The sequence below is a fragment of the Manis pentadactyla genome, chromosome 6 (assembly GCF_030020395.1).
Source record: "Manis pentadactyla isolate mManPen7 chromosome 6, mManPen7.hap1, whole genome shotgun sequence".
Lineage (NCBI taxonomy): Eukaryota > Metazoa > Chordata > Mammalia > Pholidota > Manidae > Manis > Manis pentadactyla.
The window spans coordinates 35,180,216-35,193,435 of NC_080024.1; the positions used below are offsets into that span (position 1 = coordinate 35,180,216).

General features: G+C 38.0%; 1 protein-coding gene across 7 annotated transcripts in view; it reads left to right on the forward strand.

Annotated features, from left to right (window-relative positions):
* The first annotated feature begins 875 nt into the window (after positions 1-875).
* Positions 876-13,220, forward strand: part of ORC2 (origin recognition complex subunit 2) — a 43,295-nt gene continuing 30,950 nt past the window's right edge. The window contains exons 1-5 of one of the 7 annotated variants that reach the window (XM_036928134.2): positions 877-1,170; positions 2,076-2,201; positions 3,795-3,849; positions 4,781-4,884; positions 5,338-5,481. In XM_036928134.2, coding sequence (XP_036784029.2) covers positions 4,788-4,884; positions 5,338-5,481 — 241 coding nt within the window. In that variant the 5' untranslated portion in view covers positions 877-1,170; positions 2,076-2,201; positions 3,795-3,849; positions 4,781-4,787. Of the gene's footprint in view, positions 1,171-2,075; positions 2,202-3,794; positions 3,850-4,780; positions 4,885-5,337; positions 5,482-13,220 lie in introns of all 7 variants that reach the window. The other 6 variants (XM_036928140.2, XM_036928135.2, XM_036928137.2 and 3 more) reach the window with 6 other exon arrangements.

A 13,220-nucleotide genomic window follows, 5' to 3' on the forward strand; every position in this document is an offset into this window, starting at 1 on the left:
GGCCAAACTAGCCTTCTTAACTATAGACCTAAGTTTGGCCCTTGCCTCTGCATCTGCTTTATTAATTTGGGCCTTCTACCTGGGAAGTTTTGCCTTCCTTTTTGTCTGACTTAAATCTGTTCAACCCTCAGGTTTTGATTTGAGTATCTCTTCCTCCAAGGAAGTTGTTCTGACTCCTTCCGTCCGTTAATACCCCTGCCACATGGTCCAATAAATACTGGACTTCCAACATGGTAGTATTTTTCTCAACAGTGTTCAGTATCTTCCCCTGTAGTATCCTTTGAGGGCACAGATCGTGTTTGTCTTGCTTAATATTGTGTATCCTCGTTATCTGATACACGGGACTCTTAATTTTGAATGCATGAACCCAAATGAATAGTATTGTTAGTGGGTAATACTTTATCCCAGCAGGCCCATTCCTTTTTTTTTCCCTCATTATCTCCGCCTATATTTATTCCCCTTATTTTCCCAGTCTCTTCATCCCATTAGCAGTTTGATCCTATCTCCATATTCAGTCACCCGACCCTAATTCTCTACAGAGAGGACTGTGTCCTTCCTGCCTACCTCAAACTGAGACGCACAGAATCCTACCTTTCACACAACTCAGAGGGAACTTAAAAAACAAAAAACGAAGTAACTCCCAAGACAGACACGCAGCCTGCGACACCTCCACAAATTTCCTCAGATCTAACAAACGCTTCCTTGTCCCTTCCCCGGAAATGGAACAAGGAACGAAAAGGCCCAGACCCAGTGATTAGATACTCCTTTTCCTCAGGTTTCTTGGTGGGCGGGGCCGGGAGGCGAACGCTGAGTGGCCCACATACCCATCGCTCCCGGCTAACTCCTCTTCCTACTGGCTTCTCTGGGCTCCGCCCCTGAGCAGGGCGGGAGATTCGGTGTGCCGCAGGCAGGCCTCCCATCCCCCAGTAGGGCTCCCTGGTGCCCGTTTGCTGTAACGTGTGACCCTGTGATCCTGTTCTCCGGCTGCTTACAAGAATTTAGCCTTTCCCGCTGGGGCCCTCCCAGCGGAAACCTTCCCTGCAGCGACCACTCAGCGGGATACCGCCGGTAGCGGGGTGGCCGGAGCCGCGCGTGGCGGAGACCGAGCGGTGCGTAGTGAGGCGACCAAGTAGCCTGCCTTCATCGCGTTCTTAGTTCGGGGCTTGTGAGGTGAGTCCAGTTACGCCTCCCACTCGGCCTTCCCCAGGCTGCCCCGCAGCCCCCCGGGCCCGAGGATCCCCGGCTGCCGGAGTGCAGCCAGATGGTCTGCGGCGTGAGGCCCAGGCCGCAGTCCCGTCAGTACCTGTAAGGGTAGGAGCTTCCCTCTAGAAAGACAGTTTGTCTGTCTGTCCAGCAGTGATAACGCTCTTCGGTGCAAGGGACGCCTGTTACCAACATCTGTTTTCCGGCTTAAGGAGCTCTATGCTTGTAAAGAGAGAAGTGAGAGAATCTGTAACGAAAATAATAAAGTGATCTGTGAGCAAAGTTAGGACTGAGGGGGACGAGATCGTCCCCAAACTACCACTGGAACAAGAACCTTTGATGTTAACATATCCCAGCCTGGAAGCAACAAATGGATGATGCTAATCGAACAGACTACCGTGGGACAGTGGTTGGTAGTAAAACGTTGATAAACCAGGCTCTTTCGGTAGAGCTTTTTAAATTAAAAGGATACCAGTGCATAATTTTTTGTTCTGTAGCTGAAATCCTAATAGAACCATTACATCCTCCCCTAGTTAAATTGCAGTCTGAAGAATAGCATGGCCCTACACTTTTGTGTAATGGCACTGCAGGTTATATGGGCATCATTCATTATTCATTTATAGAGCACTTTTTCTGTTTGACGGGATATAGAGATGTAAAAGAAGTCTGCATGGTTAAGTTGAATTTTAAAGTAAAAATACAGATAATAGGGAACATTTAATTAGCATTTTCATATGCTAAGCACATTATCTCATTTAATCACAACTCTGTGCAGTCACACACCAAAGTGTGGAGCTAAGATTGGAACCCACGTTTACCCCATGTTAAAATCCATGCTTAACCAGTAATCATACTACCTTCTTTTTTTAAAGGATTATGTTTTTTAAAGTGCAGCAAATCCTTTATTTGCTCCCAAAGGAGAATGTGTTGCTGTTAATACTTAGTTGGTGTAGCTGTATTGCTTACGTATCAACTCCTTGAAAGGAGTCCCCTTAAAAGTAAGTACCCAAAGACAGTGCCTTGAATAGTAAATGATCGCTTTGTGTTTGCATTTTCTTCTGTGGTTGTGGAGTAGTGGTTTTTTGTTTTTTTTTCCTTCAGAAATTGTTGGAGAAGGAAGGAATGGTTGCTTTCAATTTTCTTTGTATTAATTTCTTCAGCTTGGTGATTCTGTACTGTATAATAAAATGTCTTGAAATCTAGAAAAGGAAATTACGCATAAGAGTATTCAACTACAAACAAAACTAAGTTAAACAAGACTCTGTCCAGGCAGTTCTTAATGTAAAATACCAAAGGGAAATTGCCTAATTGTCTAAAAAATTTATTTTAAAATTTTCCTTGAAAATCCCTTCTGCCCTACCCACAAGGAACTACTTAACTTTGTTAATGAGAATGAATTTTGTAACTGCCTTTTTTCACTTTGCCAGGAAGCTCGGAACCAAAATTCCTTGTATGATTTTATTTTTTACTTATCTTTCTATTTTCCGTGATCCAGACTCCCTGTAAATATTATAGTTTGTCATTTGTTTATTGCATTTGCTTATTGTCACTGTTTCAAATCCTTTGTAGAACAAAGCAGCCTATAATTTAAATTAATGTAGATTATGCTGAATATGGCCATGCTTTTAAAAATGTGCTTGATAGAACTAGTAATGTTTAAAGAACTGGAAACCTACAGAACCATTGAAGTCTTCAGATATTTGAACTGCCATGTGGGAAAAGATTAGACATTCTATGAATAGTTTCCAGAGGTCAAAACAAGCATTTGGGATAACAGATTTGTATGTAATACCTGCAGGAGTGTGTGGTATCAATTAATAGAATGATCAGGGACGTTGGAATCAGTCAAACTTGGGTTTCGGCTTTAACATACTTCATAATTGTGTGATATCGGATGAGTGATTTAATATTTAACCTCTGTTTACTCATCTGTAAATTGGGGAAATAATGTATTCGTTTTAACTGCCTCAAAGAATGAGGATTTAATGATCTGGCATACATAAAAGTGCCTAGTGCAGTGCCTAACAAACAACCCCTCAGAAAGTCTTTATTTTATACCCTTCCCCCCCAAAAAAACTAAAACACCATATATTTTATACAGATATAAAGAAATAAGTTTCTTCATTTTCTACAGATGTCATGTAGATGAATTAAACTTTTGCTCTAATAGTCCCAAGCTCTCCATAATAAGCAGTGTTACGATTATGACTATAACGAAGGCCCAAAAGGGTATGTCTAATGGTCATATAAATTATAGATGAAGTGTTAATACACAAAGTATAAACCTAATAGAGATGTGGCAAGGACTAAACAATAATACATATAGAATATTCACAACTGTGTCTAGCACATAGTAAGTGCTCAGATTTTGGCCCCTTCTCTCCATCCACCTGCCCACCCAATTCAGATTTACTCAGTCTCTAGTTTCTCTGGGCCACAATGGTAATGGTCATTTTGCCCTTTACTATGCCATCGTAATAACTTTTGGCTTTTTAAGAACTGTGTTTATCTATTCATCTCGTTTGTTATCACTCAAACTTCTGGTTGTTTTCATTTCCTATTAGCTGACCCTGACTGAGATCTTTTTCCAGTTACAGGTGACTCTACCTGAATTTTCCAGTAGCAGAATGTATAGTACCTTTAAAGGTAAATGAAAATGCTAGTCATTTAAGTGTGCTAGTAATAAAAAAAAAAACCCTTGGCAACATTTAGTAAGTTACCTGCATGCAAATAACTGATTCAAGAGGGACACAGTTCTGTGTGTCCTTGTCAGGAGAAAAGAGGTTCCAAGATCTGTGAGAGAGAGGAAAGATAAAAAAAAAATTTTTTTTAATGAACCAGTTAGCTGGCAGCTAGTTGAAATCATCATTAATTAGTTTTAGGCGTAAGTACTGACACTAGATTTTGTCAGAGTAGACAGAGTTAATCAAGCTCTTGCTTGCAGAATGATGTTTGTTCAGGTAGAGCTAACTATAAAGTATTGGAAAGATTCCTGCTTACTGTTTAGTTACTAAGATACCTAGAAAGCCATATTTATAATTGTAGAATTGTTGGGTAAGCTTGCAGTAACACTGAAGGGAGGTGCTTGACGCTTAGTATACCAGTGAAGTACACAGAGTTCCCCCAGTGGGGATAGCTTTCCAATGAACAGATATTAAAATTCACCAAAGCATTATAAACCAGAATTTATACCTGTCATATTCTAATTCTTTGGATGCCCTTTTTCTAAACTTTCATATAGTAGCTGTCCCCTTTCTGGCAATGTTGTTATTCCACAGATTGATTAGAGCTTTCTTTACAGGCAGAATTGTTTTCTTGTCATTAAATTTTAGTTTCCTTGATTCGATTTGGTTCTTTCCAAATCTTGAGTCCTTCTCTTTCATTTTTCAGGTAAAGAACTGAGTTACCTATTATCGGAAACACAATACTAACACAATAACGAATGACCTATTTTTCATACTTAAAAGACTTTTAAAAATGTTATACAAACACATGTATTCATTGTGAATATTTAATTTAATTGGCTAATTGGTAAGAATTTTTCATCACTTTTGAGTGCTTTATTGCTTTTGTTTAGGTTGGCAATGATGAGTAAACTGGAATTAAAGGAAGACAAGATGCTGGAAGTTCAGTTTGTGGGAGATGATGATGTTCTTAATCACATTCTTGATAGAGAAGGAGGTACTGAGTGATCATACAATTGAAGAGATGCTTGTATCATGGTTATAGATTATTTCACTTTTCAAAATATTTTAAACCTTTTTTGAAAATACAGCACAAAGTATTTGATCTAGTAAGACTAAATAAAAACTTTCAGTTCACTCAAACTTTATTGAAAGTAAAAAATAATAAAATAATAGAGCTCAGTAGTAGTGCTAAATTATAACTACCCATTGTAATTAAAATTATTTTGACCCCCAAAAAGATGTACTTTCAGGGTGGTGGGTTTTTTTGTAACTTAGTTATACAGACTTTGGAAGAGGGGTCTGCACTTTTAATCAAAGAGAAAACACTGAAATTCTTTTCCAACCTTTAAATAAGGACAGTAGTAGCAGAGTTTGTTTACTTACCTAAGTGTAATGTTTAGAAAGAATTTATATCTGTCTTGTTCTAATTCTGTGGATATTCTTATAGGAGCTAAAATTAAAAAGGAGCGAGCTCAGCTTTTGGTCAACACAAAAAAAATAATAAAGAAGCCGGAAACTGATGTGGAGGATGGTGACCAGGAAGTCTTAAGAGATCAGAACTATGTGGGAGTTTTAGGACGAGATGTTCAAGGTATTGTTGGGGTGCAGATGGGTCATGTAGTACTTCTGCTAGTAGACAAAGTGGCTTTGCATGATTCATAAAAGTAGTCTAGTAGGTTTGGCAATGGTGTGCTATCTTTTTTTCCAAATTTTTTAATTGTAAAAATACACCTGACGTAAAATTTAACATCCCTAACATGTTCAGTTGTACAGTTCCGTGATACGAAATATATTCAGAAGTTGTACTACCATCATTACTATCCATTTCCAGAACACCTTTCATCTGGTGTGCTATTTTGTTGTATTTCTAATCAGAAAAGCATTTGCTTCAGATATTTTCTCTACAGTTGAAAAGGTTGGAAATTATGAGTTTCCACTACAGGTTTTTTCTCTCCAGTTCCTTTTTTTCTTTTGACAACCAATCCTGCACTTAATTGTTTATAGAAAGATGAATTCTACAGACTTCCCACTCTAAAGTTATTTTTTAGGATATTTATGTTTTTAACTAACTTGAAATATTTTCATAAGGTAAGTCACTTCATTATTACCTTGATCTTCTTTACAGAAATGGAATGTTATTTCAACCTAGCCATGCTAATGTTATGTTTTTTTTTACACATAAGCCAGATTCCTGCCAGACCAAATTGAAATATTTTTAGGCTTGAATTTTATATTTTAGTTAGGGCTTGAAGAGCACAGGTTTATATTAGAGTACAAGAAGCACAGATCTATGTAATTGTAGATTAATGATACCAAAAAAAACACAAGAAGCACAGATCTACTCAAGTTAGCTTAAAAATATTACAGTCAAGCAATGAGATCAGTATTGTTGGGCACTAGGGGCACAAGAGCTGGGAACACATTAAAACATGAGGAACTTTGCTTTCGTGGATCTTCTACTCTTCCTCCTGTCATCCCTGTGCATCTGTTCTATTCTCTCTGTCATTTCTCTCCCTCATGGACATGTTTTTTATTTTCTCATACATGTCTTATAAATGGCCATGATGACTAATCCTGACCTTTTTTCATGTCTTGAATTAAAATGCTTCTCGTTTCATTACCAAAAAAATGAACACTGTCCCTCAGTAAACTTAGTGGGCAGGGTATGCGCCAACTAGACATTGACATTTTTAGGGCATATTCTAAATAGAACTTTGGATTCTTGACCACCTATAATGCTAGACCTAAGAAGAGTTGGAAAACAGTATTTTTTTTTCAGGTTTTTTTTTTGTTGTTGTTATCATTAATCTGCAATTACATGAGGAACATTATGTTTACTAGGCTCTCCCCTACCCCAAGTCCCCCCCACAAACCCCATTACAGTCACTGTCCATCAGCATAGTAAGATGTTGTAGAATCACTACTTGTCTTCTCTGTGTTGCACAGCCCTCCCCTTTTCCCCACCCCCCACATTATACATGCTGATCATAATACCCCCTTTCTTCTTCCCCGCCCTTATCCCTCCCTACCCTCCCATTCTCCCCAGTCTCTTTCCCTTTGGTAACTGTTAGTCCATTCTTGGGTTCTGTGATTCTGCTGCTGTTTTGTTCCTTCAGTTTGAAAACAGTATTTTTTTAAACTATTATCTTAAAAATTTTTTATTGTAAAAACACATATTTATAGTGGAAACTCAGTGCTTCTAGCCTTTTTTTCACATGATAGCACTCAACAGCAAATATTTGGAGGAACACTAAAATAAATGGAAAATGCCTCAGACCAGGGAAAGACAAATGCCGTAGAGCTGCTGACCCCTATTCCTTCCTGCTCTGCAGGCCCTGACTGGAATCCTCAAAGGCCTGAGAGACTCAATACTCAACATACCTGTCACTCATATCTTTAGTATCTACACACTGCTTGGGAAACTTTGTAGACATTTTCTCCTTATCATCTCCACCCATGAAATTGTAGTACTACATACATATATGCTATGTATCTGTTTATGTACTATGACTCTTTGTAGGGCTGCATACCATTGTGGTATCTAAGATGTTTTTCATACTCCCCTTCCTCTCACCAGTAGCCAGTTGTCATTCCAATGGGAGCAATACTGTTTTTGTTGAGAGTGCACACTTTAGAGGATATGGAACTGTTAACAATTGGGTGTGTTTCTTCTGTCTATACACACATGCACATACTTAAGCTGGTGTCAGCAGTCTCTGAGTCCAGGATATTGAGCTAGTCATTTGGCTATGGATATGTACAATAGAGGAGCCTGTAACTTATAGTTAAGTCTTGTAGACATGACTCTTCCTGTTTTGATATGTTTTTTTCTTGTTTGCCAAAATGTGTATAGGGGTGGAGAGTGGTGTTCCAGATAAATGTAGAAAGTTTTCTTTTAATGTTTTCTTTGGAGAAGAAATGGTGAGATCTATCACAGTCTTTTTTAACTTCGTCTGAGATACTGAACAGTAAGCTTCTGTCTGTTCTTTCATTAAAAATAGAAAACAAGTAAGTATTTTTAAAACACAGGGGGACATATGACAAATTTTAGGGATAATTAAAAAAAATTTTTGATTATAGTACTTTTGTCTTTTTTACCTTCATACTAGCTTTGAAGTCGTTGATTGACTACCTCTGGTACATGTTTGCTTTTACCAGTGAAATTTTTGCTTTCCTTCTTTTCTTGCTTCCAGTTAGTGTCTCTCTCTTAAAAAAAGATCCTTTAACGTTTCTTGTAAGGCCAGTTTAGTGGTAATGAGCTCTTAAGTTATGTTTATCTGGGAAGCTCTTTTATCTCCCCTTCCATTCTGAATGATAACCATGCTGGTAAAGTATTCTTGGTTGGAGGTTTTTTTTTGTTTCAGCACTTGAGTATATCATACTACTCCCTTTTGGCCTTCTAGAATTTCTGCTGAAAAACCAGCTGATTGCCTTATGGGGTTTCCCTTGTAGGTAGCCTGTTTCTTTTCTCCTGCTGCTTTTAAGATTCTCCATTTGTCTTTGATCATTAACATTTTAATTGTGATATGTCTTGGTGTGGACTTCATTGGGTTTATCTTGTTTGGGGCTTTCTATGCTTCCTGGACCTGGATATCTCTTTCCTTCCTTAGATTAGAGAAGTTGTGAGGTATTATTTCTTCAGATAACTTTCTACATCTTTCTCTCTCTCTTCTCCTGGGATTCCATAATGTCAATGTTTGGACATTTGGTATTGTCCCAGAGCTCCTTTAACATACCCTTCTTTCTTTTATTTTTTTCTTCCTGCTGTTCATCTTGAGTGCTTTCCATTACTCTGTCCTCCAAATCACTGATTCATTCTTCTACATTCTCTAATATGCTATTGATTCCCTCTAGTGTATTTTTTTTTATTCTTCATCTATGGTTGTTTCTGTTTTGTATTTTCTTTCTCTTCATAGAGCTTCCTACCGAAGTTCCTCTACTCTTCTCTCAAGTCTGTTGAGCATCTTTATAATCATTAGTTTGAACTCTTTATCTGATGGATTAACTCTGTTTCATTTAGTTCTTTTTCTGAAGTTTTGCCATGTTCTTTTGTTTCAAGGATATTCCTCTGCCTCTTCATTTTGTTAGACTTTTTGTGCTTGAATCTGTTAATTAATAGAAAGAACTACTTCTCCCAGGCTTGAAGGATTGACCTTATATAGGGAAGGCCCCCTGGGTAGACTGCATGTGCCTGATGGTTTGGGCTGGCTGGCTGGAGGCCTAGTGAGCATGAGATGGAGGTGTTCTGGTATCAGGGTTCTCAGGGTCAAGTTGGAGGGCTCCAGCTGTAGAGACTTCCAAGTAGATACCAATGGGGTCCATGCTGGCAGGGGGACAGTGGGTCCAGGTGCAATATCCAGGAAAGCTCTGCCTCCCCAGCTACTGGCTGCGAGCCTGTGGTGCACTAGTGGCCAGGGTGTGCTCTCTGTGCGTTGGTGGCAACAGGTTCCATGACCTTGGGGCAGCTGCAGGCAAATGCACTCTCACACTAACTGGGTGTTTGTGGGGAGGGCTGAGAAGCCACCTAGACTGTAAGATAAATTCTAGCCGAAATAAGCAGGTGAAGAGAGGCAACAAAGGGCCAGGTAATTTATTTGAATGCAAACACCCAGGCAAGATTTCCTCAGTCTACAGAAATAGAGGCTGGGGAATTTGCATGTGTAAGCAGACAGGCAGCGAGTTTTTAAAGAAGGTAGGGGGAGGCAGAGCTTAGATTTACAGCGGTGCCAGGATTGGCTAACGTATCAGGTTGGGAGGGGGCAACAGCCGGCGACTTTGACACGTCATCAGGGTCCGACGTGCTTGCTCCTCCCGTTAGTGCTCTCAGCCTTACATAGACCAAGCCTGAAATTGACGTGTGTGCCCAAACCCTTCTCCCCACATCACTATCAGTGTGGGGAAGGAGTGCAAACACTGGTGCATCCTAGACTCCCCTGCCAAACAATGAGTACTTTAGTTCCAAAAATCTTTTTTTTTTTTTCACTTGCAGTCTAAATGCACTTTAAAGCATGGCTGTTTTTTCTCTGTCAGGGCAGAGAATCTGTGTTCTGGTCCCTGAGCAATATCCCTCCCCACTGTAGGTCATTGCATTGGGGCTGGGGCTTCCTCCATTACCATGTCTCTGTCTGTCCTGCTGCTTTTTATGCAGTCTTTTTATCCCTTGTGCAGAAGGTACTGACTGGGGCCTTGGTTTTTTCTAAGATGAATTTCTCTGTGTGTAGCTATAGATTTGGTATGAAGGTGGGAAGAGATGGGTTTAAGCTCTCTCTATGTCACCATCTTCCCAGAAGTCCCATTGACATTGTTTCCTCCAGTCTCCAGAACTCTTTTTATCTTAAACAACTGAAATTCTGTGCCCATTAAACAACTCACAAGTCTCCCTTTCCCCCTGGCAAACACCATTTTTACTTTTTGTCTCTTTGAATTTGACTACTCTGGGTACCTCATATAAGTGGAATCATACAGTATTTGTCTCTTTGTGACTTGCTTGTTTCACTTAGCATAATGTCACCAAGGTTCATCCTTGTTTAAAACATTTTAGCATGTGTCAGAATTTCCTTCCTCTTTGAGGCTGAATAATACTGCATTGTGTGTATATACCACATTTTGTTTATCCATTCATCGGTCACTGGACCTTTGGGTTGCTTTTACCTTTTGGCTATTGTGAATAATGCTGCCATGGACATGGGTGTACAAATAGCTCTTTGAGACCCTGATTTGAATTCTTTTGGCTATATTCCCAGAAGCAGAATTGTTGGATCATATGGGGAGGCTATTTTTAATTTTTGAGGGACCACCAAATTGTTTTTCACCGCAGCTATAACAGTTTACATTTCCACCAACAGTGCACAAGGGTTCCAGTTTCTCTGCATTCTTACCAACGCTTGTTTTCTGTTTTTCAGTAATAGGCCCATTCTAATGGGTATGAAGTGGTAGTATTATTTCTTTTTAAATTTAATACATTGTTAAATTCTTAGAGATTATTCTCTGGACAAAAAGAACTTTATAAACTGTTAATATTGTATTCTAATCTAAATAATACATAGTTTCCTTTATTAGACTTGTGAATTCTTTCTAATTTTTTATTTTTATAATTAATGCAATAGTGATTACCCTTGGATGTAAATCTTTGCTTAGATTCCTTATTTCTCCATAAGAGACTCCTAAGAAAGTGTATGAACTTTATAAGATATACATATTATCAAATTGCTTTCTAAGAAGAGATAATTAGTATTAAGATCCCTCATCAGCATTAAACATTTTATCTTATATTTATTAGCCACTTTTGTTTCTTCTGTGAACTGCATATTTATAATTTTTTGGTGTTGTGTACTTTGAGTAATTTTAGAAGTATTAAATGTCCTACATATATATTACAGTAAAGCCCTCTTGGCCAGTGTGATTAGAACCATTATTAGTTGGTCAGTCAAAATATCAACTAGGAAATCATAAAGATAGTTTATATACCCTAATGTTTTGTCATACATGTAAGCATATGTGTGCATGTATGTATGGGTGTACACACATACACATATGTGCATGAGTATACATCATATACACCAGAGTCTTTGAATATAGGTTTGTCATAGATCAGCTTGTTGAAGAACATCACCTTTGGTTTTGGTGTGAGGTGTTTTTTAGATAGCATATCCATGATGTATCATACAATATTTCAGATTTTATTTCTTTCCATTAGATTTTTCTCACAGTTTTTCTTAAATCTTTATGGTTTCTTATCCATACGTAATTGGAAACTAATTGTTTTAGTTACTAACTTTAATAAAATCTCCCTAAAGCATTTAATCTAGTTTACCTAGAAACTACTTGATATTTTTAAATTCATATTTTCTGTTTGCCAGTAATTTAAGTTATATGATTACAGGAACAAGTTCTTCATAAACAGACTCATGCATGCATAGAAACTAGATAAATGATAGAGGCAGCATTTTATATCACTTAGCTAAGGATGAACTAGTCAATAAATGATATTGGGATAAGTGGGTATCCTTTTGAAAAAAAGAAATTGGATCCCTACCTCCCATTATAAATAATGTAATTACCTTAATTAAAGATTTACATAGGAAAAGCAAATAGCACATGCTTTTATAAGAAAATACAAGAGTATGGTTTTGATCTTTGTGGAAGAATTTCTTTAAAAATATGTAATCATGTAATAAAAAAAAAAAGTTTGACAGATTCACCCTAAATTAAAATTCAGCACTTCTCAAAAGACAATAAGACAATCACAGACTAGGAGAAAATATTTGCAAAAGATGTATCTGTTAAAGAACTGTTATCCAAAATACAAATCCAAAGAACTATTAACACTCAACAATGAGAAAATTAACGACCTGATTAAAAAATGGCAGAGGACCCAGATATCTCATCAGAGAAGATACACAGATGGCAGATAAGCATATGAAAAGATGCTCAACATTGTATGTCATTAGGGAATTGCAAATTAAAACAACAGTGAGCTACCACTTACAAATCTATTAGAATACCCAAAACTCAAAACCCTGACAATTCCAAATGCTAACAGCAATGTAGAGCAACAGGAACTCTAATTTGTTGGTGGGAATGCAAAATAGTACCACTCTTTAGAAAACAGTTTGGCAGTTTCTTGCAAACTGAACATATTCTTGCCGTATGACCAAGCAATTGTGTTCCTTTGTATTTACTCAGATGAATTGAGAACTTACATCCACCTAAAAACCGCACAGAGGTGTTTTTGCAGCAGCTTTGCTCATAATTGCCAAGGCTCAGAAGCAACTAAGAAATTAACCAAAGATAAAGTAATGGTCATATCCATACAATGAAGTAATTAGTACTCAGTGCTAAAAAAAAAGCTGTCAAGCTGTGAAATGATATGGAGGAGCCTTAAGTGTTTTATTGAGTGAAAGAAGGCAATCTAAAAAGGCTGCCTACTATACAATGATCTAGAATAGAAAAGGCAAAACTGTGGGGACTTACAATGGTCAGTGGTTGCCAAAGGTTGGGGGAAGGGAGGAATGAGTAGGTGGAGTACACAGGGTTTTTAGGGCAGTGAAACTATTAAGTATGACACTGTAATGCTGGGTGTTTGTCATCATACTTTTGTCAAAACCTATAGAATATACCATACCAACAGTGAACCCTAACATAAGCTGTAGAGTCCTTGTGATAATGCTGTGTCACTGTAGGTTCATCACTTGTAACAAATGTACCACTGGTGTGGGATGTTGATAGTGAGGGAGACTATGCATATTTTGGGACAGGAGGTATATGGGAAATCTCTGTTCCTTCCACTCCAGTTGGCTATGAACCTAAAACTGCTCTAAAAGCCTATTT